Source organism: Wasmannia auropunctata, unplaced genomic scaffold, assembly GCF_000956235.1.
Source record: "Wasmannia auropunctata unplaced genomic scaffold, wasmannia.A_1.0 LD336029.1, whole genome shotgun sequence".
In the NCBI taxonomy this organism is placed as follows: Eukaryota; Metazoa; Arthropoda; class Insecta; order Hymenoptera; family Formicidae; genus Wasmannia; species Wasmannia auropunctata.
In genome coordinates, this window is record NW_012026861.1 from 414,604 (window position 1) to 441,911 (window position 27,308).

Here is a 27,308-nt window from a genome sequence, read left to right on the forward strand (position 1 = left end):
TACATTACAATGTAATAAAAGCTTTCATACTTCAAAAATATTACATCACATGTTATTGCAAAATCTCTTTAATTTCTTAATATTTCGATATTTTTTTTAATATTGAATTTTATCCAATAAATGTACGGCATTAATGTATTGGTCATCTGAGAGAAAATTATTAAAAATATTTTGATATTTTAGATAACGATATTTGATTCGGATATTTCAATATTTTATCCCCGACACATTTTTATATTAGCATAATACGTTATATAAAAAAAATTATAAAATTTTCGAATATTGCTTTCTGTAAAAAATGGAAGCTCAATTATCTGGACCAAAAACAGGCTGTTATATAAAGAATTTTATACAAAGTTAATAATCCTCTAAAAAGTAGAAGATAAAAAGTAATGTTAATTTTTAAGAAATCAATTTTTTATGAGAGAGTAATGTGGAATAAAAATGCAGCGATTTTTCATAGAAAAATCCATTCGAAAAAATTCATTCTATTGTGTTAATATAACGCTTTTACCATTGATTAAAATTTTTTATTCCCGTACTATGGGTCAAGATAAATATGCTGGAATAAATCGAATTTTCTTTTCAAGTGAAATTACGAGAATAATACAGTCATAAACTATTCACGTTTTACAGCGCCACCATCAAAGTCACAAAGTGTTCTTATTTTACGATATAATATCGATCCTCTCTCACAACATAAGTACATATATTCCCATCTAAAATGTATTAAATGATACATAACAGATATAGTAAAATTCACATCAAAATTATATACGCGCGAACGTTCCGAAAATATTAATTAAAATTAATTCAAATGTGCCAATAAATAACAAAAATGTATCTAAGAATGAAATTATCTGTGTCAAGATATTGATTTAAATAAATAAAACTCGAATAAAAAAGATACTATTGCTTTTCACGCGGCTATTATCTGTTTCCTTGCTTCGTCACGATAAGACCATGGATTGAGACGAATGAAACACCGCAATGCCGCTAAGTGCTGAGATCAGCCGCTCGCGTGAAAGTAATGCACGTAAGTCAACCAGATTGCTGAGTTCGGCGGCAGGATTGCGTATCCGAGCTCCGGAAGGAGAGACGGAAAGAAAGAGACGATAGCAGAAGTATAGCCACTGTAATTACCAGTTTTACGGGCGAGTGTGTGCTTAATGAGTCATAAGGCGGGCGAATACGCGCGAGAAACTTTTCCTCAGATTCTAGAACTTTATACGGTGCGTTAAACAACTGCGAATGTACTGAAATAAATTTTTCTGAGCGCCTCGTAAATAACTACATTTTCCACGGTAAGGAACTTATTTAAAAAATAAATACAGTTTTTTTTTTAAATATGTGGAGAGCATTCCGAATCACGTTCTACATACAAATAACAATTCATATAAATCATTAAGAACGAGTTTCCCCATAATAAAAATTTGCTGAAAGATCATCATCTATCACAAGTTTACTGGCGTTTATTAGACGTTCCGGTAAGCCTTATATTAAACTTATATTAAACCTTAAGATAAAAGTTTAAAGAAGTTTCTTTAAGATAAAAGCTTCGAAATAACTAAAGATTTTATTATTTATTTTCATACACTATAATCTTTTAGAAATGTTATAAATTTATTCTGTATTCATTTTAAATATATATAAAAATAAATGTTTGACCATATGACGAATAAAAACGTTTTAATATTAAAATAATCATCTTTCTTTTGTGATTAATTGTTGATATGACGGTTATCTAATTAAAATACCTATGTGTCAATAATTTTAGAACGCGGCATGCGCGAATACCGATAATAGAACCGCGGGGCCGCTAATTTAATTTCTTCGAAGATTGATCGCGCGTCACAGAGGCATGCAGATTTTCCTTCCTCCCGACCCTAAACGATATCTCAACACGATATATTCGCGCGCACATGCGATCGGGCTATCGCTCTCTGTACACTGTCTTCTGGCCTGATATAAGGTATTTCGAATCGGCAAGATTGAAACAATTGCAGCTCGCAAACGCAGCGCGCGGTCCGAGGTAACGAGAACTTGCAATTTCGAGAGTGCAGCCTGCAGCCCCCCGCTCGTTCCTTTATTCCGGCTATCCGCGATCTGAATTATTTATTTGGCGGCCACCTTTTTATCCGGCTTACTCGCGAGCGCGGACGGTAAGACGAAAGTTTCCCCGTGCACAAAGATCGATTCTCTACGCAAGGAAAATGAAACGAAAAATCCCGCTTTCACGCTTAAGATGCATAGAATTCTCCCTCTTCCGTGCCGCGCGCGCGCGCGCTGCCGCGGAAGTACCGGGCGCGATACTTCCGCGAGAATGCCTCCAAAGGGCGAGAAAGCTTCTGCGTGCGTGACGTTTCCCCGGGAATGAAAGAGCGAGCGGGATTTCTCGCGTTTTGTGTACGCGCCGCCGGGAAGGCGCTCTTCCGAGAGCGGAGGCGCCAAAAAGCGTGCGCGCTGATGTTCGCATCGCCCGGAGAGAAGGTGAAAGTCATTTTCAGAGAGTCACATTACACATTCGCTTTCGAATCGAACGAACGCGGCCGATTCCCTCTCGATCCCCGACCGGCTTGGCCGGAAAAACATATAACCGTCGCGAGATTGTGGGTCACGGCGAGACGCCAGGCTGTTTCGTGTCGTAGATAATACCGGCGATTTGCAGTCGCGGAAGGAAAACGATTCAGCTTACACGATGCGCGATATCGAATGCTGCTGTCTGAATAAGTTAACGCTCGCGCGCGATAATTCTAACAGATTTTGCAACTCAGAGATGTTGCATTCGCGATAAAATAACATGAACATTTTATCGTTAAATGTACAATAATATAGGGATATTAAACAGGGTATACAGATATCTATCCCCCTCTTTTTAGCAACATTTTAGTAACAGTTTAGTAACATTTTATTAACGTACTTACTACATACGTATTATTGACATTTTCAATTACTACACAGTACTTACTACATACGTATTATTGACATTTTCAATTAAATGAAAAATATCGCCATTGTTACTGCTACTAATTATTACAAACAAATATCGAGTGAACAGCAAGTTGATACAATTATGTATTTTTCGATTATCCTGGATTATAAACAGAATTGCATTAACTTGCTATTCTCATTATCTCGCAAGCAACACTGTTTAATAATTGAAATATCGGCAAATGTTGTTAATGCAAAATATCGATGCTGAGGGAGTAAAAGCATTGATAATCAACAAAATTTCGGTATCATGAAATATACGACGCAATTTTGATGGAAATTAATGACGAGTTTCTACGGCCAATAACGCCATTATTTTCAAAGACCTTGCACTTTGATCGCGAATACGAACGCATTACGAGAACACACTTATATACGGTTAAAGGAGACGGATCGTATGCCTATAGTGATTACGCGACGGCAGACAAGTAATAATTATGCTAACTGCTCTTAAACACCAGGTGTAATTAAAAGGCACTGCAGGTCGAGGTCAAAGACGCGGACACTCGTCATCTGATGTGCCTTGAATTTCAGATGAACACGAATCATAAATAAAGAAAAAATATCGCGTATGTTTTAACTTGGACTTCCTTTCATCCCCTTCTTCTTCGTCGTCCCCTGTAATCAAACCCTTGACCGAAATTCATCCCTCGCGGAGTCTCATTTGTAATTCCTTAAGCCGTGCCACGAGGATTCTACGTGAGCAAGATACATCGAGAGGGAAGATACGCACACGAATCTGCGATACGTATACGATGTATAATTAATTTCACCCATTAATTTTCGCTCAAATTGATACATGCGGTATCGCGAATGCTCTTTAAGCGCAGACACGGTGGAAAAACATATCCACACGATTTTTCGCCATGACGGTACTCCGCGCGCGGTGTTAATTCCAGTATCGCGCGCCGATAATGCGCGCAATAACGCGGAGAAAACGCATATGAGATAGTGGAGAAATTGCATCGCGCCCACCCCATCCTCCCCTGCAACCCCCGACCATAATCCACGGCATTTATCTCGGTACGCGCAACGTGTGTTGCGCGCGCGGGAATAATGGAGAGTAATACTAGTTTAATAAATAAGCCGGCTTTAATGTACGCTCGCGAAATACACGACTAAGTACGTGGAGGGCTTCGCACGCGTAAATGCAGCGGCGGATGTAATCCAGTTATTTCGTAACGCCCTCCCCCCCCCCACCCTGTGCCGCGCGGCGGTTCGACCTTTTCGAAAATTGTTCTCCGAGCGGATCTGTCGCAGATGACATGTTGTGAATAGGCATGTTTTAATCAAATATCGACATATTCTTTCTCAAAAATTTAGGGACTTTTAAATAAAAGATAATCAAGTCGTGTGTCACGAAAATATGAAGATCAAATTTCGCAAAAACTCGTTTTAATGAAGAAAAATAGAAATATTGAAGACTGTGTAACATATTTTTGATATACGCGTAATTATAAAATATAATTGCATAGACGTTATCTATGCTTATAAAATATCGTTGAACTTAAAATTATTATTAACGTATGTTACTAATATCAGTAACTATAATTAACAATTGATTAATTTTCTATTTATATAGATGTACTTGTACACATATAACATAATATTAATATTTGCATAATAATAATAATTTCCAATATGTGTACAAATATGTATATATATATATATATATATATATATATATGTAAATATATATATAATACACAGCGACATTCATCTTTAATGTATTGAAAATTATGCTAATATTTATATCATGGTATTAATATGTATGCACACGCACACCTATTTTTTTAATTATTTTTTTTTTTATTTAAATCTGCACTACATGGAAAAAAATGTAAAACCGGATAACTTCGCTTTATCCTGCAACAATCGCCACATCAGTATTCGGTAAATGCCATTCCTCGTGCGATACCGGTTATCCTTGAGACATAGGAAGGGCCTCGTAACGGCGAAGAAGTAATGTTACGACTCGACCATAAACTTTGTAATCGGCGTGAGTCGACTCCTTGGAGTATCTTCCGGTTGTAGAGTAGATCAACGAGCGACTCTTCCCAATACCATATATATCGCGCGACTGTCCAACAACTATCGTAAACGTAAATTCGAGATCGGCGAGAGTAACGTCAACTGAAAGTAACGTAAGGCGGTTTCGTTGTACATCTCCCTGACATGCGGTATATTCGCGGGATAATCAAGTGCCCGCAGAGACGGGTGGCTTTCGAAATTATTGCGGTGATGACGGTTACCTCTAGCGTGGCAATCGGACGGTAAAATGTTGCGAGATGTGATATTTCGTCGTTTGAAAATGTTTTCATAAAGAATGCCGGCGTCACACGAACGAATTCATTTGAAAGTTCCGATACTTTCACTCATTCGGTGCCGAATCCACTTTTTTTTCAGTAATGAAAAAAATGATGCCAATCGCGACATCATGCAGCAAAGAAAGTTGTAATAATTTTCACTTTTTTTAAATTTCTTCATTATTTAATAATCTTCATACTCTTATTTAATCTTTCTATATAATAAATTACTTATTATATTAATTTAATCTTTTATTAATTTCTTAAGGAATGTTATACAATGATTTTTTTTCTATTAAAGAGGCTCAAGGAAATCGGGATTTTCATAGAAAATAAAGGCGATATGCATACACGAATTGCATGCGAGAGTGTAAACGCTAGCGGTGGTGTGGCAACATCGTCCATGGTAAATGAACACGGTAAATGTTCGACACGGCCGAAGAGAGGGCCACGGACACGCCCAATCTGCGCCGTTGTAGCGCGATATTTTTCGAAATTGCCTGAATTCGCGCCGCGCGCACACGCGGATCATTCATTATCGTTCGCAGTATACGTGGAGGTTCCCGGTGGGAGGAATGTCTGGTTACGACAATGCCAGGAACCACGTCGGAAGAACCGGCCAGACGAGACCAGGAATGAAGAGAGAAAGAGAGAGAGAGAGAGATCTATATGAGCGAGTAAAAGAGCGAAAGACGTGCGAGAGGCGTAAAAGAATAAGCGAGAAAGCGAATATGTGAAAAAGAGACGGAGAAGAATCGGTGAACGAGTAAATACAATAAGTGAGTGGATAATGTGTGTGTATATATAGATGCGTGTAGAGGAAGAGCCAAAAAGAGAACAAATATCCAAGTGAGAAATGCGAGAGGCAAGGTGAAAAGAGTGAGTGGTAGGATAGAAATGACGGCGGCGCTAGACAGTGGGTCGTCCCCAGTGACTTCTGTTTTTGCCTTCTGTCGGCCGCGAAGAAAACGGAAGGCGCGTGGTTTTAATACCGCGAGCTGCATCTGTTTCTCGACAACGGTACAATTACCCCGTTAAACGACCCGCCCTGCCGGTTTCTCGAAGTACCGGTTTTCCCCGTATACGGTGACGTATGGCGCGCACACGTGCGGGGCCTGGTTTCGCGAAACCAGGCCCGAATAATTCGTGGTGGGGAGTTACTGTACCGCATGCAGCTTCGCAACATGCTGTTGTACGTGCAGCTCGATCTATGCTCGCGGATGTTGCGGTCAACATGAAACGCGCGAGTTTCCGCGAGTAAAAACCTCAGCGTCAAACAGAAGAAATGGTGTGACAACGAGCGTTCGCGAATGCGAAATTTTTAGAAAAACCTAAATAATTCCTGACACGCGGCGTTGATACTAGAGTATCAGTTTCTAAAATAAAAACTTCGAATGGAAGCTGATGCTTAAGTAGATGTCTAATATGATAAAAAGAAGAAAGAATAATGTTCTCGAATTACTGTAATAAAAACATATTTTTTACCGACTATAGACTATGCTCGATGTTATATTATTCCAGTCACTTACTTGTTTTAAGGTTTAAAGAAGGATTAAAATGTCGATATAAATGATAATATAAATAGTTCAATTATAATATTAATAACAAAATTTCCCAGCTTGCCTAATTCGCGAATCAAATTAATAACATGATAAAAAAAAAGAGAATAATGTTCTCGAAATACTGTAATAAAAAGATATTTTTTATCGACTAGACATGTTCAATAAATGTTATTGTTCCAATCGTTTTTACTCGTTTCAAAGTTTACGAAAGAGTAAAATGCCGATATCAATGATAACACAAATAGTTCTAATATTAATAACAAAATTTTCGTTTGCGTAATTCACGAATCAAATCGATAACACGAAAAAAAGAATAATGTTCTCGAAAAAAAAACTGTAATAGAAAGATATTATTCATCGGTATGTTCGATAAATGTTACTATTTCAGTCACTTACTCGTTTTAAGATTTTACGAAAGATTAAAATGTCGATATAAATGATAATACAAATAGTTGATTTCTAATATTAACAACAAAATTTCCCAGCTTGCATGATTCACGAATCAAATTGATTGATCACGGACAGCTGCATTATAATTAATTATTTAGACGTGTCATGAGGGATTTGAATATCACGCGCGATGGCCATGCATGCGTGGGCATGGCTAAATCACGCGTCAATTAGACAAACAACACGACACGTTCGCCTCGTCGATCATCGAACGCGTGGTATTCTTACCGCTAAGCCCACCAATGGCGCCGCATTATAATGCTAATATATAGAGACGTTTACGGTGTTTTGTAAGATTAGCATTAAATTTTCAGAAGTCTCGGTAAATTTGAGATCGACCTACCTCTGTGTGTGTAAGACAGCGCGTGAAGTTGCTTAATATAGAAAATTACATAACAAAATTCGTTTAAATTAATCAAACTGGCCCCAAACAGGTTGATTCAACATAAATTTAATTAGACCTAATTTGATCTGATTGTTTACTTTAGTAATTAAAGAAATCATATCCAATTAAGCCTGCGAGTGAGAAAACAGTGCCTTTAATTTTAATCGAAAATGTATATTTGAGGTTCAACGCAAACCGCACAATAAACCTCGTATATTGCATGACTAATAATCAAACATTTAGCTGCTAAATAATGAATGGTTCAAGCCAATAATCCGCCACTAGTTTACGGATTTCATAGAAATGCAATTCCGCATACGTGTGTTATATACAGATTTTCAGATCCTTATTGGGATTAGCTTTCGATTTTTAAAGGAATAATCGCTCGATATACTTTACAACGGATTTGCTTGCGGGAGACGATCCCAGAGAGAGTGTTATGCCAAAAATATCGGAATGCATAATTTATCGCGTGCCGTAGGCTCTTAAATATACATGAACTACGTGATTTTGGACGTAACGTAAGTTATACTTTTGGAGAGACTTTGACACTTTCGCGCGCAATTTGCATTCGCGAATTTGCATCAGAAGCACGATTTCCCTTGCGAATTAGCTGCGAAACTGCGTTCTTGTACTAAGAACATACCCACGGCAGGAAACTGCGAAACAACACGGTAAAATCTCGTCGCGATGCATCCCCGATCAACGATACATAATCATTCAATAAAGATCCTGAATCGAACTGGAGCCTAAACTTGATTCTTGATCATAGTACAGCGTGGTTAGGATTGATGTATAATGCATAACCCAAATATACCGAGTGTCGCAGACTCTCGGTATATATTTTCGCGCATATATTTTCAATTGCAAATTCCATGAATTTGGAATTCATTTTGTTTATGTGAACATCGATAAAAGGTTAATCTGACTTGGTAAATTTTTTTTAACACGTTAAATATCCGTTATATATCAGTTAATATCTACAATTAAACGCAAAAAAAAAAGATGTCATTACCCGTTTATACACATTTGAGGCTTAATTAATTTCTACTTCGCAATCGTTTATAAACTCAAACACTACTCGTTGAATGACTAACATTCTTCAGTTAATTTTTATCATATTGCAGTTCAATTTTATATAGCGTGGACCACCGTGCTAGCTACAGTCGAACCTCGATAACTCGAATCTCAAGGGAAGAACTAAACTCTTCGAGTTATAGAATTTTTGACTTATCGAAATTTGAGTAAAGGAGAGTTAACATATGAAAATTCGACTTACGGAGGCTTTGTATGAGAATTTATAATTTTTTGTTTATAATGGTTTTAAAGAAAAAAAATTCAATATTTGACAGTGAATTATTTATTACATACTTATAAATGTAATCATAGAACAAATACCACGCTATTACTCATGGTTACACATAGCTACAATTCGAATTATAGAAACAGCAACAATAGAAGTTCGACTTATAGAGGTTAACTTCGACTTGTAAAAGTCTGGCTACTTTAAATTCGAGTTGCTGCAGAGGTAAAATAATACATCCAAATATCTGATAAATAATTCGAGTTAAGGTAGATAGTTTTATTTCAATTTACAGAGATTTTTCGCAGTGAAGAGAATAAACAAAATTTTTATCTTATAGAGGTTTTTGAGTTGAGAGATTCGAATTATCGAGGTTCGACTGTACAATCGAAAATTCAACGGCTATAAAAGATAGACTCGTCTTCGTCTGTTTGTAATCTACATAATCACTAAAGAAATGTCGCGATTTAAAATTCGTCCAAGAATGATTTCGAAGAAAATACAGTAAAATTGGTACATCCTGTATAGTTCCTAGAGGAAGAATTCAAAGCTGCATATCTTTTGCATCTTAATACCCAGTCGCCTCGAGTGCAAGTGAAGATTTCTGGCGTAAGCGGCTTATGTACGTCTTGACTCGTTATTACTGTCTTCTCCTTCGGGAAAATATGAGTACAAAGTCGCGCGACGCAACGAGCCTGCTTTATAAATCCGAAACTAAAGAAAGAAAAAATTAGTTTTCCGCCATAGGGTATATCCGGGAACATCGGTATTAGTAGAAACAAGTACATCCAGGAATGAGGACGGATACGAATAAACATATTTCAACGGGATGCTTCAGAATCATCTAGAAATTTCACGGAATCTATTTTTGTCTGGAAGCTTCTTTTGTTAAGCTTTAACAACAGGGATTTGTTAAGAACGCATAAATATAGATATAAATTATTTTATAAAATATATTAAATTATATGTACATATATTTATATTATATATATATATATAATATTATTTTGTGTAAGATTTTTAATAATTTTACAATAAAAGTACAACTTGATATTATAGAACCATAAATATGATGTATTATTATATATTTTGTCACATAAAAATTCTTTACAGAATTTGCCTACCCAAGAAATTTTTTTTAACGCGGTTACATGACGCACTAATTTGTTCCGCTCTATATAAAAACTCAACAAAACCGGACTGAAAGTAAACGAGGGAGAAACGGCGGCACGAGAGAAGGAAGTTGAAAAAATATTGATCGTGCTAGAAATCGGAAGATTTTTCGTGCGCGAAGGTTCAACAATAGTATAGGGTAAGAACGAGCGACGCGGAAGAAAACTGATTTTCCACGGTCTGTCGGGATGAAACGATTCGCGGAAATTGTGACAGCATGGTATAAAGTCGACAACGGTAACCTCCGTCATGCGTCACGGCGTATCTGGAACTGGAGGAGCGCACCCTCTCCAAACGAACCACCCGATCTTCCTTTTGCTCCCGTTGTATCTAATATTTATTTTTATACTTTGACGGGCGATCCATCGTCCGCAACATTGGGTGTCAATGGCCGGAAAGTGTTTCATCTCACGGAAAATTATTTTTTTCAACCCTTCGAGCGGACGGGAAATTTTCGAGCATCCGTTGCGTTAACTTCTAACTTGCGATCAAAACCGACACTTGTACGGTTCGTCTTTGTGAAAATAGTAGCGCAAGATTTCGTTTTATTATCATTATTATTACTCCTAGATGATGCTAATAAGATTTATTCCTAGCATTCAGCATTTAGTAGGTCTTTCTTCGCTTAGCAGAGAAAATGAAGAAACATTATCTTAAAAATAGCACTCGCCATCTTCTGGTATCACGTTTCTAAATGTCATCTGTACAGCTTCAATCTTATAAAGTCGGACAATTTCATCGTTATTAAGAGCGTGCATCTTACATTGTGATTCTAAGAGTGATCGTAGCAGCTCGTGCTTTTCCCAGCGAGAAAGGAAAGGAACGTCGTGGCAACCTGCCACCGTCGTAGAAAAATATGTAACGTAACGCCGGTATACCATAAAAAAAAAAGGCAAAATATATAAGTGCTACGTAGCGTGTGGAAATATTGACATATAGATACTATATTCTCATATAGAGAATAAGTACAGTACGTTTCACGCGAAATATGGTTCGGTTATATACAATATTATATTAGAGCATTGTAACAAGTTCCAACTAAGCCAACTTTATTCTCTGAGTTCCATCTTGAGGGAGAATTATGACAGTATTTCAGCATTTCATCAAGTAACATTGGAACTTAGATCTTAATAAAACTTTGCGCGAGCGTAGAGAAGCCAAATTTAAATCGAATTTAGCAATCTCTATTCGGTGTAAGAGACGGTAAAATTACCCCCGAAGAATTAGGAAGGAAAATTACATCGTCAATCAAAACTTCTTCCCTCGTGTTTCACATTTCTCTTTTTTTTTTAAATCCGGAATTCGTTAAACACATTGAGGAAAAAAAATGCTTCGCCGGGTAACCTTCGATGGATTCTTGTGCAATATTACGCGTGTGATAAGTTCTTTTTTTTTATTTATGCGAACGCGACAAATGCGCATTGTATACAACGTACGACGCACATGCGTTTACATAAAACACTCCGTATGTAAACTGACGTGTACCTCGAGTGCAATTATACACGTGGGAAAACCATCGCGTATCCTTTCTCCGCGAGTGGCCTCGCCTTAATGCCTTAATGCAACGAGCATTTCTGGAGCAGACGAGTTTGTACGTGGCTCCCTTCGCGCGATACGCCGTCCACGTCAGTCGGAAAGCTACGCTAAGATCTATTCTTACTATTGTTCATAACGTCGTGCGATCGTAACCCGACACACCGAGTTCGAGTTCGGGTCATCGCGGAGAAGGGCCTGACTTGGTTACAATAGATAGATAGATAGATAGATAGAGACAGAGACAGAGACAGAGACAGAGAGAGAGAGAGAGAGAGAGAGAGAGAGAGAGAGTAACCATATTACCGATCCACAGTCAATTCCGACGAGCTTAATTGCCTGTCTTGCGAAACAATTGATACCGCCAGCAGTTTGATTTCGCGATTATACGGGCTGGTATATTATGACACGCGTGTCAATAGCGTGGCCTCATTCCGTACGTAACGTTCAATTTCCCTCCAAGAGATCTAATGGCTTAATGTTAAAAGGATTCTTTTTTCAATTAACCTTGATATAATAATCTAGCTAGAGCTTTACTTTCTAATTAAGTGTACGTTTCCGAAACATCAATCTATATATTAAGTTCTTTTATGCTGTAAAATGAAGTCATGTTATAGTTTCCATCAATTTCGCGAAAGTAAAAGAAAAATTAAATATGCCTAAATTTCAAAATTGATCGCAATAATAAATAACATATAAAAAAACAGAAATTACGTATTAATAACAAAATTAAAAATAATAATAAACAGAAATTTTAAATAAAAAATATTTACATAGAAATTAAATCACCAGACAGATAAGATTTGATTCAAATAGATTCGGCAATTTTTACGAACACGACCATATATTATGTACCAAAATTCCTCAAAGTATTCCTTCGTAAATTAGAATTTAATAATTGTGATTAATGATTGTGACCTTCCATCAAGTTTTTATTGCTGACATATCAAATTTCAAAAGTTTTCAGAAAACATGGAAAAATACACAATGTATTAAGAGTCTGTACACGACAGTGGCGAGAAAATTCATGGTTGACAGGAAATCGCGATAAAAGATTCAGGTACCACGCTTAATTTTAGTGGAGAAAGAGAAAGAGGGAAGAGAAGAGAGACAGAGACAGAGACAGAGACAGAGAGAGAGAGAGAGAGAGAGAGAGAGAGAGAGAGAGAGAGAGAGACTCAAGTGGGATGCTCGTGATATGCCAGCCCGCCGCAGAGCTGGGGAAGAGTAATCGCGTTACTAACCCGCCGTAAATTCTGGCGAACCTAAGCGCGCGCACTTGCTCCTTGCGAAACGTAACAGGTATAGCGAGAAATTTGATACCCGCGATTACGGGCAGGGGGGTCCGCGCCGGCGGCGGAAGGATAATCAATTAGCTTAACTTGAGCGCCACACGAAACTCAACTCCCGCGCATACACGTTCGACGGGCGAAACGCCCCGTGTCGATCCAACTAATATGTTTTAATTTTAGGCTATCCCCGGCACTCGGCATCCCTTCATCGGAACGTCCAATTTGCTCCATCTCCAGATAACTTGTCCGTCCGACAGATATAACTCGGGAGAGGGAACGTTTGGCCGAGTTGGACGAAACTTATTACCGAAGTAGGAAATGAGGCGGAACTTTATTAACGCCCTTATGCGCGACATTTCACGGGCTCCAATTTATCGAGTTTGTTGTTATGAAGTTATTTGCCTGCGAAATCGCGCCAATCCGATAGGATCCCGTGCATTTTCAGCAAACTGCTGACACTAATGATCTTTAAAATCCATAAAGTTTTCCAACTTGAGATTTTTCAATTTTCAATCTTCGCTTCGCGCGCGACGCTTCTCGTCGTAAATGCCATACAGCGGAGGATTATAACAAAATATCTGCACTGCGAGAAATGCTTGTGTTCTCATGTACTGCAGGAAAAATATGATTTATAATACTATTTCTCGATTTAATTAACGCTCAAATTATCGCGTTACTTTGTAAATTATTGCAATAAGATCGTGTGCGATATTACATGATTTCCTCCAATCCGTTACGTCAATAGGTTTCGTAAAATATCCCCGCTGCCAACGATCTCTCTCCGCTTTACATAATAGCCGGATTTCGCGAATTTGCATGCGCCTCTGCCTCTCGTCGCATGCACGAACGCGATGAATATTATAAAGGCCATCGCGCGAGTGAAGCGACTGTCGAACGCGAGTTTCCCACATTTTATCACACAATAACGGCATAGTTCGGTGGACTTCTTTCCGCCTGTCGCTTAAACGACGTGTCACCAAGCGCTAAAACACCCTCGACCGACCACTCGCCCCACATTGAGCGGCAAACAAGTTCTAGAACTGCTCGAACCTAAATAGAATTTCCGGAAAGTAAATCAAAAGAGATATTTCTAATTGGTTTCTTCCTATTCTCGATTCTATTAAAATAGAAGCAAGGCTATTTAAATGCTAAAGTCGGACTCCACGAGTGTGCAATTATCAGTGAAACTGTTGCATGTTAAAAGTAACTTTTTCTTCAAAAATGTTAGGGACAATTGCCAACTTTTAATGCACGACATTGTTGTAATCATATCAATTTCTAAACGTATATACCATCCTATGAATTATAGGCATTCAAACGCGAAATTCTTTCGAGGATCATAATATTTTTAGAATCAAATTTGCCTAAATTTGCGTGGACGTTTACTTCTGCTCTTAATAACCGGAACATTCGCTTGGCATAAGCAATGTATATTGTTGAAGTTTGGACTTGCCGGAAGTTCGAAGCGCCGTTCATCCGCTTCTCGCAGAGGAATCGCGCGAACTCGACTCGCAAGTTGCGATAATGTTTCGCGCTCTAATGTAACGTTAAAAAAAAATTTCTCAACCCGCGAAACGCGTCGTTTCCGCCGCGCGATACACGACGTGTCCGTTCTCGGACTTCCCTCGTGGCTGTGGCGGCGCCGCCGGTAGTCTCTGCGATTTTCTCGCGATGTTTTCACCATCGTTCTCTCTCTCTCTCTCTCTCCTCTCCCTCTCTTCTCCATTCCACGCGGTAGCCACATTTTTCCAACAACGAGCGCTAAAGTTTTTATCTCGTCGGGGGATGACGTACGGGACGGCGAAGCCCCTATTTTCACCGCGCGCGCGTCGCCTCTCTCTCTTTTCAATCCTCCCGTGACCATCCTCTTCTTCCTACCACACACCCTGGTCGGCTTCGCGTCCCGGACAGAGAGAAGGACGGCAAAAGGCGGGGGTGTGAGAGAGGTGAAAAAAAAAAGAGGAAAAGAGTGTGAGCTCTCCGCGAATACGTATACGTGTCGCGAGATAAAAGTTTATTACCGCGGCCTATAGCTGCAATGCAACCGATACACGCTGGATGCATGACGATTATTAGGGGATGTTGTCCCCCCTCTCCTCCCCCTCTTTGTTGTTCGATTCATCCTTTTTAACCCTCGTCATTTCTTCTCGTTCCCTGTAAAATCACTTACATCGAATGCGCGGAGAATAGCAAAAGGCGAGATAGAACGATACCGCTCTCATGTGGAACGTCAACTGTTATATCTACGAAGAAGTAACGGCTCCCTGGACGTTTAACGCGTTGTGCTCCAGGTTGAACCAATAACAGAGGATGTTCGCGTGTCTGGGTCATCGTCCGTATACGGAGAAGACTTCGCGGGGAGGAAAATGTTGCGTATGTGATTTTTGCTATATCACTGTTAAATCTATGTCAAATTCAACCTCATTTAAATCGCCACTGCTTCTACTTCTGTTAGTAAATAGTTATTTTCAAATAAAATATTAACCCGAATTTGGATTAAATTCGGATTGCTTTAAATTATTTAACTCAATTGTTTTAGTAACAAAATAACTATTTATAAAGTAAGAGCAGTGGCAACTTAAATGAGGTTCAGTTTGACATTATAAATTTAACATTGATGGACAACCGGTATGAGGGATTATCATTATGTTTACGTTGTATTAGCAGAAAGCGGCACTTAAAACTACACAGATTTAATAGGAACTTTCTAATTATGACATGTTTGTCACGAGTAGCAATCCTCTAATTTTCTGGACGGACATTTTCGAAACCTGTTCCACCAACTGATACAGTTGGAAAATGAGTGAGAAAATGTTTCATTTCAAACGGTAAATTAAATATCAAATCACATCTCGCGTTATTAAGCGCACACTTTATGAGACTCTCGCAATAAATGATTTAAAAAAGCATCTTATTAGATATCTGATTCTCGCAATTGCATTCGGGACGTTTTTTATTTCATTAAATAACAGCAAGAGCAATCTTTTCACCGTTTTTTTTTTTTTCGTTACACAATTTTAAATGGTTCTCCATGAAAACAGCTCGCATTTTTCTCGATGCTTTACCGCTCGTACAAATGCGATAAGTTATCAGAAGAGATGCGTTTCTATATAATTCCACCCCCACGTTTCCGCTTTCCATATTTCCAGCGCTTAGTTTTTCTTTTCAGAGTTTCCACGCTACCGCAATTCATCCCGCCATAAAATTTCAGATCCCGGCAGATATGTAGTTGTTCGCGAAAGGCTCTGCCAGCTCGCGCTTTGTCGCTTATCTGCCGGAGATCGAGAATATCGCTGACAGGATCGCATAACAGTGCGAGTAGAAACTCGCCCCGTTTTACATGCAACGACATTCGACTCGGTTCGATTACTCGCGTTCGTTTGATAGAATCAGATTTTTGTAAGTGCATCGTCAAATCCGCCGAGCGAAAATTCACGGCCGCGCGCCGATGAAGAAAATATAGGAGATCGCGCGCACGATCTCTTCTGGTTTGCAGGACAGATAGATGTAAAAAGTTTATTACGTGACGTAGGGAAACGCGAAAGCGCGTGAATATATCGGAGAAAAAGAACTGGTGAAACCTCTTCCGTACGCCCGCAACTGTGGACGGCACGACTCAATTACATCGTACACATTTTCGCGGATTTTCATGGCATTCGATCACGACAAACAGTATTAAAAGAATAAGAATAGCACGCAATGTATATGTAATCGAGATAGTTTTTCAAAACGGCACATAAACGGCTTTTAGAAAAAGAAAACGCAATGCACAAAGCTATTTTATAGATTAAATACAGGTATATGTATGTATATTATATATATTCAGCGTGCAGATACATAAATATTTTTTAATTAAACGCGTTTAATCCTAAGTATAATTAATGCAATTTACTTGGTAATGCGATTTATTTTAATTATCGTGATCAAATAACGCAATTTAAATTTCAATATTATTTCAAATAAGTGCAACGATATATGTATTTTGCAATTATGCATAATTTATATGTTTACTACTAAAATTACTTTTTCTATTGCATCACTTTCAACTCGAATAGTTACACAATTGTTTTACCGTGGCGAATTAATGTCGTAACCGCAGTGTCTTATATGCTACAAAATGCAAATCGCTCGAATGCTGAGAACCTTGACAGAGATCTGGTCTTGATGAGAGAACCTGTGTGGTCACCATATGGGTAGCAAATATTTTATATCACGTTCATACCGCTACCGTATATACCGATATAGACGCGGTTACGTCGCGTCGTTTGCATGATATTTCAAAGCTGTATATTTTGGCGGCATTTTTACATTTTAAATGTGATGTAACCGAAAAGTAGGATGAAAATCGGTGTGCTCTGGTAAAAGATAGAAGGTAACTTTATCTAAAGTTGAAATTCATTTGTGACGTAATAAAATTTCCATTCGAATTAAAGAAAAACGAGTTTTTTTAAAACAAAAAAACATAAAAATAATATTTCTATAAAGAAGAATGACAAAAGTAACAAAAATATTAAATTTCTTAGTTATTCATATGGTAATTTCAACTGTTTTTCAATGTTCAGATTTTCCCTACAATATTCAAATACCGAAATTAAAATTAGACCAAAACCGATTATTTTTTGCAGCAAAGATTTAAGCTACGAATATTTTTAATGTATAACACTAATCTACTCATCTTCAATCACTTTTAACTCACAGGTTAACGACCTTTCAAAATCTTTTTAAAGAAAAACTAAAATCTAAAATCAAAGAAAAACCTAAATTTAATTTTGAAAATCGAGGTTTGTCATCATAATCGATTTCTAGAATACTAAAATAATATATCTTACATCATTCATATCAATTCTCCTTAAGCATTGAATATTGAAAAATTATGGATAAATATGGGTCAGTTAATTTTCGTTAAGGGGAAAAAGAATCGATTGCTAATTACTGAACAAGTTTTAACAACTACGTGCGAATTTTAAAACATTTCATATATATCGGTCAGCGTGCCGACGTATCTGCAGTAATATGTCGAGCAATATGAACGAGTACTTAGCGTGCGATCAGGCTATATAAACGACTATTTAGCGTGCGATGTTTCTGTCACGTTCGCCGTTGCCTGACCGCGAGCGATGTACGACTTGGGGATACACGGTACAGTATTTATCAGCTGCCTTATCAGCGTACCACACTTCCCGTATCCACTCATAGACAACGGCGTGCAAAGTTGCGCAAAACTGGAGCGAGACGCGTTACCAATCTTTCTCTGTCTGTTACTCTAAAGTAATAGGAGTAGCACTAGTTAATTATACCGATCAACACGACAGCGTTGACACGCAAGGCAGTTACATTATATATTATACGAGGTGGTTTTTCAACCCATTAAAATTTCTCATCGATAGATATTCAGACCAAAATCGAGTTTTTTTCTGCAGCAAAGACTTACGAATATTTTAAATGTATAGCACTACTAAGCTACTCTTCGTCAACCATTTTTAATTCGCAGGTTAACAATCTTCCAAAATCTTTTTAAAGAAAAACTAACATCTAAATTTAATACAACAAAAATCGAGGTTTGTCATCGTAATCCGATTTCTAGAATACCAGAATAATATGCCTTACATCATTCATATCAATTCTCATTAGAAGGCTAATCCAGAAATAATTTCTCAATTATATAATTAATTGAATTGCATTAATCTACTTTTAACGTAATAAGTTACATGGTATTCTGCAGATCGTATTCCATTCCAGTTTGAATAAAAAGTGGCTGGAATTAAAATAAATCTTGAATAGAACGTGCATCGGTTTCGCGAATTGAATTAATCTTAATTCATGACACTCGCTCACGCTCACGTATTATACTATTATCACTCTAAACTGCGACGGACATCCTACGTCGAATAGTCATTTCTGACACAAACGATTACGGGTTGGAGAACCCCCTCCGGCAGTCCCACCATCCAATCTGTCTCGTTAGAGTTCCCTTGCCTGCCTCTTTCCAAACCCGTTCGACATGATCGACACCCTTTCCCCGTCTATGATCCGTAGCACGATGGTGCACAGCATCGCCCGTAACCGAGCATCTAATCTCATCATCGACGCCGGAACGGATAAACGTCAATACGTGATTCGACATGGAGAACAACGAATGCACGTTGCCAAAAGCTGGTTCCACCGTAATCTTGCAAAGTGCAAGGATACTCAAGATATTCAGAACCGCGCTTGAGAATGTCGCTCCACAGAGAATCCAGTTTCCCACAAGCCGTTCGCGAATTTCTTTATAATTTAATTCGATAACAAAATCCGTTAATTAATTCTTCTTTTATAATTTTTACAAATCTTACGAAGCAAAAATTGAATTTGAATACGACAGTTGATACGTGTATATTTTTCTCAAAAAAAAAAAAAAAAAGAATATAATATGGAAAATGTATAGAAATTGTCTCGCTGACTCATCTTTTTATTCCACATATCGCATATTTTTATCTGTTATAAAAATTTAACAAAAATATTATTGAATTTGTAATATTTGAATTATTCATAACGCGTTATTATTCCATTTTGTTTATAACATCGACGGAAAAACTCTTTAAAGCGATATCCTCGACGTCACTATCTCTTTGTAAAAACAAAATAAAAAAACTAATGGATTTTTACCTGTCCATGATTGTCGAACCCGTGCTCCTGGGCGATCTCGTCGGCGGTCTCCGATCCGCTGGGCACGTAAACGGCGAACTGATTCGAATAGATCGGCACTGGTCGCGACCGCGGCCTCGGTTCGGATCTCGCACCAGCCAGCAGCGTGCACACAATCAACAACGTCACCCTGAAGATCATGTCGTCGACGGCGCGGTGACGACGACGAGTCCTATACGATTGTCCCGGACGGTATTCCCGGCACTGGAGAGCGGCACGACGACGTCGCGATCGACGTGGCGTTTTCGGGTGAAAAGATATAATACGCGTTATCTCGCGTTATCGAGCGTAATCGCGGACGGCTCCACGGCTCGAGTCGTGATCTCAAGGCTCGACGGCAAGTCTCACATCGGATCCGCGCCGCACTTTCCTCGAGAAAACGTCGTCCCCGGAACGACGAAGAGTGAGGGACACGTCGCTGACGGATGAAGTCGTGTCGCAGTGAAAACTAGACGGCACCGCGCCGTGAGTTTCGCTCGTCGTCGTCGTCGGCAACGGCGAGACGTCGGTCCGGGTGTGTGGGCTGGTCCTTACTCTGCAACACACAAAGGCAAGGAAAACCGCAGGTTATAGCGTTCAGTGTGCATTCGTGTCACGCGCGCGGACTCGGAAGGACGCGGTGGGAATTCTTGCGGGCGCCGAGCGTTGTGATATTAATTGTCACCGAGGGGGGAGTTCGTTTTTCCTGCTTCTTGACGTGCGCGTCGCGGATTTGCATTACAATGTTTCGCCATGGGCGTGCACGCGTCCGCGCGAGTGTTTGCAAACTTCCTTCCTCTTTCTACTCGCGCACTTCGTCCTCCGTTCTCTTCCTCTCTATTTCTCGTTTCGCGGATGAGGGAAAAAAGGATATAGAGAGAGAGAGAGGGGGGGGGGGTGAAACCGAATTCGTGGCACGTATTATTTAATAATCGAATCTTTTGTTTGCAAAACAGTGACGTACGGTGATGCAATAGTTTTGCAAATAACCGAGTGCGTAATACCGGTTCGACACACTTACCCATTTAGCGCGACGCGCAAATAAACGATTATATCGCAACGAAACGCATTGGCGCGATGGGATGATTATGATGATGTTGGTGCGACCATCACGATAAAATACAACTAAACTTGCATAAGCGCATTTGCGGTAATCCTCGGTTAACCGCTTAATGGATGGCATTACAATGACAGATTCCACCGTTCGTTTTCCCTATTCGCGGGTAATTAATAATGCTCGATATCTATAATATTTTAGTTAACTCATTTGGATCGATGTTACGGCGAGCATAAGATCCGCTTTTCCCTTTTTACTACAGAAAAAGAATTCGCGAAATTATGAAAGTGCAAATTATTTCGCGCGCGCGAGCAAAACACCTGGAAGCTCGCGATATTTCGGTCTAAATCTAAAAATGATTTCTGAACTCGTGACGGCAAAATTGGCCGTTACGCGATTGAATTGAATTCGGCAAGAATAAGGAAGAGAATTAGAGTCAAACTTGCTGAAGCGCGTGGCAAAAGCCTTTCCGATGATCAAATTTCGATTGTGAGCCATACGATCGACTATACGTATCTATATAGTCGCTGTTGAAGTTCGGCAAGTAACTGGTAGACTAGTAAGGCAAAAGGAGAAGTCTGTTGCCACGGCACTGTCGATAGTTACGGGCGAAACGAGCGAAAGGCCGAACATGAGTTTCAAGTTAATCGGGCTCTCTCACGAAACCGTTACCGTTCGTAATGATTCAGGAAATAGACTAAAATAGCTAACGGATACGATTTATTCGCGATTGTAATTAAAGAAATAAAAGGCGCTTCGGGAAGTTGCAAGTAGATAATTACCTAATTACAAAAGCGCAAAAAAAACGTAATAAAAAAAAACATCCTGTTGTAAATAAGTTAAATACAGCTTCGCAATAAGATTTTGTAATAAAAAATGAATATTAATTACAGCCACAACCTAAATTATATCACCATTTATAAATTGTAGCAAATTCTAATTATCTATAATTTATTACCTATATAATTTCGTTGTATCTGAAAAGTATTTTAAGCATCAGAATGCACACATGTACAAATGTATGTATCAAAATACAAATGCGCGTCAAAATATGGCATATAAAGTTATATAAATCCTAATGCAAAATGTGGATCATTTTAAATCAATCTAAATGTAAACAATATTGTAACAAAAGATTAATGTTACATCAATTTAATATGCGATGATATCACTTATTAATTAATCACGGAAAATTCAAATATCATTTAATCACTTAATCGCAATTGTTGGTTCACACATCGTATGTTATACTTATTTACGAGCAAACAAGCGATCGTAACGCTAGATTCTCGTTTGCCAGAAAAAAAATTACGATTCTTTGCTCTTGTTTGTTGTGTGCTCGTAACAACATCATTCGCACCCGGCGGATTAATCCAGTACCCGTTGCCCAGAATCCACACGAATTAAATAAAAACTCTGAATCGCTCCCGTTTTAAATTCGTTTATGGAAGTTTTCATAACACAAACGACGACAGCGTCGCGCGCGCCGCGTGCAGGACTGCCGAAAAAGCGAACCAACAACGACAGTGGCAGCAAAAAAAAAAAAAGGAGCAAACCCTCGCGGGCGAGTATAGCAAACTACTAAAATGGAACATCTACCGAATTAGTTTCCTTATGGAAACACATCTCCCAGAAGATCAGTTCTCCGCTTGTATAGGGCAATTCCGCGACCGCGTGCGGAATAGCGAAACGCCTTGACAAATAGCGTCACATTATCGCGTCTTGTGCCATCTTATCGTTCGCCGACTGTCCTCAGTGGCTCCGAAGTGAGTAATATAGCGAGCGAACACGAACGGGACGAACATTCGCGTTTATACTCCCCGTGCCGCGTACCGCCCGTTCACCTGAACTCATTAAAGCCCCCGAACGTAAAACGAGACGATCCTTTGACGACGGGCCGAGACATCTTGCTTCGATAATAAACGAAATGTGCTATTGGCACACCGGGAAATGTGTTGCGCGTATAACGCCGGAAATAAATCGGACATCGAGTTAAATAGCCTTTCATCAGGAATATTGGACGGACGACGAACTAGTTTATTTAATATATGAATTTTTAGGCGATTTGCACACAGCGCGTTCACCCGAAAATTCGCCCGGGGCAGCATCGCGCAAATGTACATCGAGATGAAAATATTGTAATTGCACGCGTCAACATAATAAAATTCGTCACGGAAATGTAGCACATTTTGATTTATGAAATAGCCAAATAAACGTCCAAATGGATGTTATTATTCGATATTGACTTTGGATAAACAAAAACCGCTCAGTTTCTCTACCATAATACGAGGCCCTGCACGCAAATGGCTCCTATTATTACAATCGTTCAATTAAATACGTTCAATTAAAATTTCTGTAATCGAAATAGAAAGAAGATGAATGAAATGCGAAAAAGCGCGAGTTTATCATATATAGAATTGTGTCTTTAAAGAAATTTTGTCAAAATTTTAAAATAGTACGTGAAAAGTTCCGCGGTTTCGAAAGCGTAAAAAATGTAACGTATGTGCACGTGGAAGTTTGGGGAATTGGTATTTTCAGTCGAAATATTTCATGAAGTTTACATAACACAACATAGCTGACTTGCTATTCGTGTCGCTCACCGTGTATCATCTTCACGTGCTTCGCTCTCGTATATTCGGAACGAATTCGACAAACTTTCGGCGAATTTTGACGAACCGAATTTTTAAGACTTAAACGCTTGCAAGTTGGCTTTCTGTGTCTATTTAAAAACCGGCCGTGTCTGGAAGAAGAGCGGCCGGAGCACATGATATTTGAACAAGTATGCGACCAACTTCGATGACGTCAAGGCTCCATATACCATTTTTAGCACATGAAACACTGCTTCAGAGAAGCCTTTAAATCGCGCTCTACTATCTACATATGTAAGTCGTCTATATAAGCTCTATGTATAAGTCGAATAAAATGCGATATTGACACAAGAACTCGAAAGAGTTTCTATGATTGCATTGAGAGAGAGAGAGTCGTTTTATTTATTGAAAAACGAAGAAAAGGAAGTGAAACTGCTTTCAGAAAAAAAAACCGTCTCGGCGCATTCAATTGAAATTGTACGAATAATTAGTTAAAAACTTTCTCCGGCTTATCTCACAAATTTTTAAGCTAGTAAACTTGTTCGTAAGTTTAGTTGTGATTTAAAAAAACTTCAGCTACACTTAAATTTAGTTTTTTAGTTTAGTGGTAGCAAAAAAAAAACAACCCATCGAGCGTTTAATAAATACTCGCCGTTAATTAGACGAAAAATTCCGCGCACGTACCGCGAGGAAAATATGTATATGCCGGACACGGCTACGTATTAGATACAAAGAACGCCAGTCGAGCCAAACGCGATTCACGATCACGAGAGCGGAACGCGAGCGAGAGAGCGTCTTCTGTCATGTGCTATTTAAATTGCAAGGACCACCTGCACGACACCACCACTGTCCGCAATTAAGGGCTCCGCGTACTTTGGTTGCCGGCGAAGAATATAAACTCATCCAGACGAAACTTCGGCTCGCTCGCTTCCCCGTGTTAATGTCCGCAGAAGTTAAATCCCGAGTGAATACAGGTCAGTAATAAAGCGTTTCGTGGTGAGGAAGCTGCGTTTGCCGAGGAAATACGGTCCGGCGAGACCGGCGCGGCGCGGCGCGGTGCGGCGCGACGCGACGCGGGATTCTTGCCCGCGAAAGCCAGGATCGCTCAGCTGTTAACGCGTTTCGCGTTATCGCCCCATTTCGCGTGTACGCGATGTTACGTACATCGTGTAACAACTTACGGGAAAATATTTAACTCCGCGGCAACTCCGTACAATGGACGGAGGAGCACGGTTGGCGTACAACTCCGCAATATAGCAAAAATTAATACAACATTGTAAGAAGCGATTTGTTTCAACCGGTGAGAAAATTCTCGGTACCCGTAGAAATTTATTGTACCGGAAATGAGAGAGATTGCACATCACGGGTGTAACGTGGTACTTGCATTCGGTGTATTTTGCAACAAGCGAAATTATTCACGCTACGCGTAGCGTAAACTTTAAGCGATTGTGTAAATACTGTGATATTATTAATACATAGAAAAAGGTAAAACATATGTGGATATTATATAACGCACAGGTAAACTTCCATGGAAATGTATCGCGCGAACCTTCACATGGACAAGAAAATATCACATATAAAGTAAGATTATATATGTAAAAAAAAAAAATTAATATTAAAAGTCTCTTTCAAAAATTCTTAAAATGAAAAAATTACTTTACCTCTAATTTAATAAAGACACTTTTAAGCTCGGTAAAGTCGGATTTAATAGTCGGACTATAGCAATTGCAGCTCGCCGAGGAGCGCAAGGAGTTAAAAGAAGCGTGTTCGCTTGCATCCAGGAAGTCGAGCCAGGAGGTACGACAATCTCGGGGAATCTTGGCGTTTCCTAGCAATTAAGCGTTCGTAATCTCCCAGTGCTCCCGCGGAGAGTGAATTCTCAAGTCGCTCGTAAAAAAAAAGAGTCGCGCGGACAAGATTTCTTCGCGGCGACGACAATGTCGAAGAGTTAAGAGGAGTCACACACAATTCTCGCTCGCGCTTCGCGCCGCGCCATCTCCCGCGCCGCGGTAACCCCCTTTTCGAAGCGCGAGAAGGATCGCGTAATGCCGCACGTACGCGGCCCGTATGGGATAAAAGCCACAGAGACTGAAACCGCGATACGAATAGCAAGTGCTATGTTATACATAACCCCGATACATCGCGAACATTGCGTGCGTGTATACACGATGCGTGAATCCCTTTCAGGGAGGGAGGAATCTTGCCATATGCGCATGCATGTCTGCCCACACGTCGCGGACAGAATTACCAATGATGCTGCGGGTCGGATCGCGGAGGTTAGGTCGAAAAAAAAAAAAACGAAAAATGCGCGAGAAAAATTTTGCAGCGCGTTAAATGATTTAATGAGAATCGTAATTATATATAAACTCAATAAAGAGAATTTATGTGGAATACGCGTGTTATATTAATTACGTAATGTTACACTTTGCTCCCAACTTTTCAAATATTCCCATACAATGTGTTTATATTTCATTTTATACATCTCGTTATCATCTCCGTTGCCGTTACCAAAATTAAAAGCTATAATATAAATTATTATATCAAAAATATATAATGGTTTTTCATTTTCCAACTTTTTTCCGCAAGAAGCATTTTTTTCAGATTACATTACAGAGTATTATCGATTTATATTTTACATGTTTGTATAAAGAATACAAGATTATGTTTTTAATTATATTTCTAAAATAATAACTCTTTTTTTCTGTTTGAAAATATTTTCATTCGAATAATCACGACTTTTTACACTACTTTATTGTAAATATCGAAACTCATTCATCAACATTTTTATGTCTAAAATTAAAACTCGTGTACATTATATAAGAATAAATTGCACAAGCCAAATTTCAATTTGATCATATTAAATGCGATATCAAATGAAATTTTATGCGATTAATTGAGATCTATATATGTGCTTACGACAAATTATACTTATTTTTATTATTTCAATCAAACAATTGAGAATTGTTTATTCCTTGATATTTGGCAGGTTTATATTAAAATAGAAATAAGCACAAAAGAATGTGACGTATCCTCGTTTTAAACAAATCACGAACAAACGTTCTCTTGTAAAATAGAAGCTAACGCGCGACAAATATTTTTTTATATAGATACTATTCGTTCGCTTCGTTTATATTCGAAATAGAAATTCCATTCGTACTTCCAAAGAATGATTGCTTTTAGTTTGTAGTTTTTGTCGAAAACAAATTGCTTCAGCTTCCTTTAACGTGAAACATTGACCTGCTTTTCCTTATCGATCGGCGATTGTACACGCGCGGTAAGTAGAGAGAAATTTTTGTCATTATTTTGTACTTGAACGCGTATCATTCACGCGATAAAAATGCGATCGATGCGCCCGTAATATTTCCCGTGCCATTTTTATTCTTTCATTCTCCCGCTCGAAAACCAGAACAAAGCGCACTTCAGCGCGTAAATATTTTGCCGCAAACGACGTGCGTAACTGTGCGTAGGACGAATGCGATCGCGGAAAAGTTGGGGGCGAGCTGGGGGTTGTTCCGGGAGGGGGGGAGGAGGGGAAGAAAAAATCCCGGGAAAAACGTTACGAGTGCATTCATACGCGTGCGATGCAAAACGCTTCCACGTAAAAGTGAATTTTGTCCGACGTGAATTTGTATGCGCTTTTCGAAAAAAAAAAGCTTTCGAAAACAGACGCCATCGCTCCGCATCGCGCGGAAAATGTTCATACTCTCCGTTGCGTGCGTGAAACATAAGACAATTAATTGCAACTGACCGTCATAGCGGATGACATAGCGTGTCCGTGTTCCACATTCGGCAATAAATACGGTCGCCTGATACTAAACGTCATTTTTTCCTCGTGATAAAAATACGCGTTCGCTATATACTCCATATAACTACATCTCGAGAACCGGACAGCCGCCAGTTTGCGCGGAATACGAATATGAGACACGATGTATAATATAAATACATACGGGACTCGCGTCGTGCGCAATGTTACAGCGATATCGGTCTCTTAAAAGCACCCTTCAA

At 39.0% G+C, this 27,308-nt stretch overlaps 1 protein-coding gene across 3 annotated transcripts in view; it reads right to left on the bottom strand.

Moving 5' to 3' along the window:
- LOC105452558 (furin-like protease 2) overlaps positions 1 to 27,308 on the bottom strand; it is a 339,998-nt gene that overhangs the window by 306,870 nt on the left and 5,820 nt on the right. For all 3 annotated transcript variants that reach the window (XM_011693768.1, XM_011693767.1, XM_011693766.1), the window contains exon 2: positions 19,641 to 20,214. In XM_011693768.1, the coding sequence (XP_011692070.1) occupies positions 19,641 to 19,820 (180 nt within the window). In that variant the 5' untranslated portion in view covers positions 19,821 to 20,214. The remainder of the gene's footprint in view (positions 1 to 19,640; positions 20,215 to 27,308) is intronic.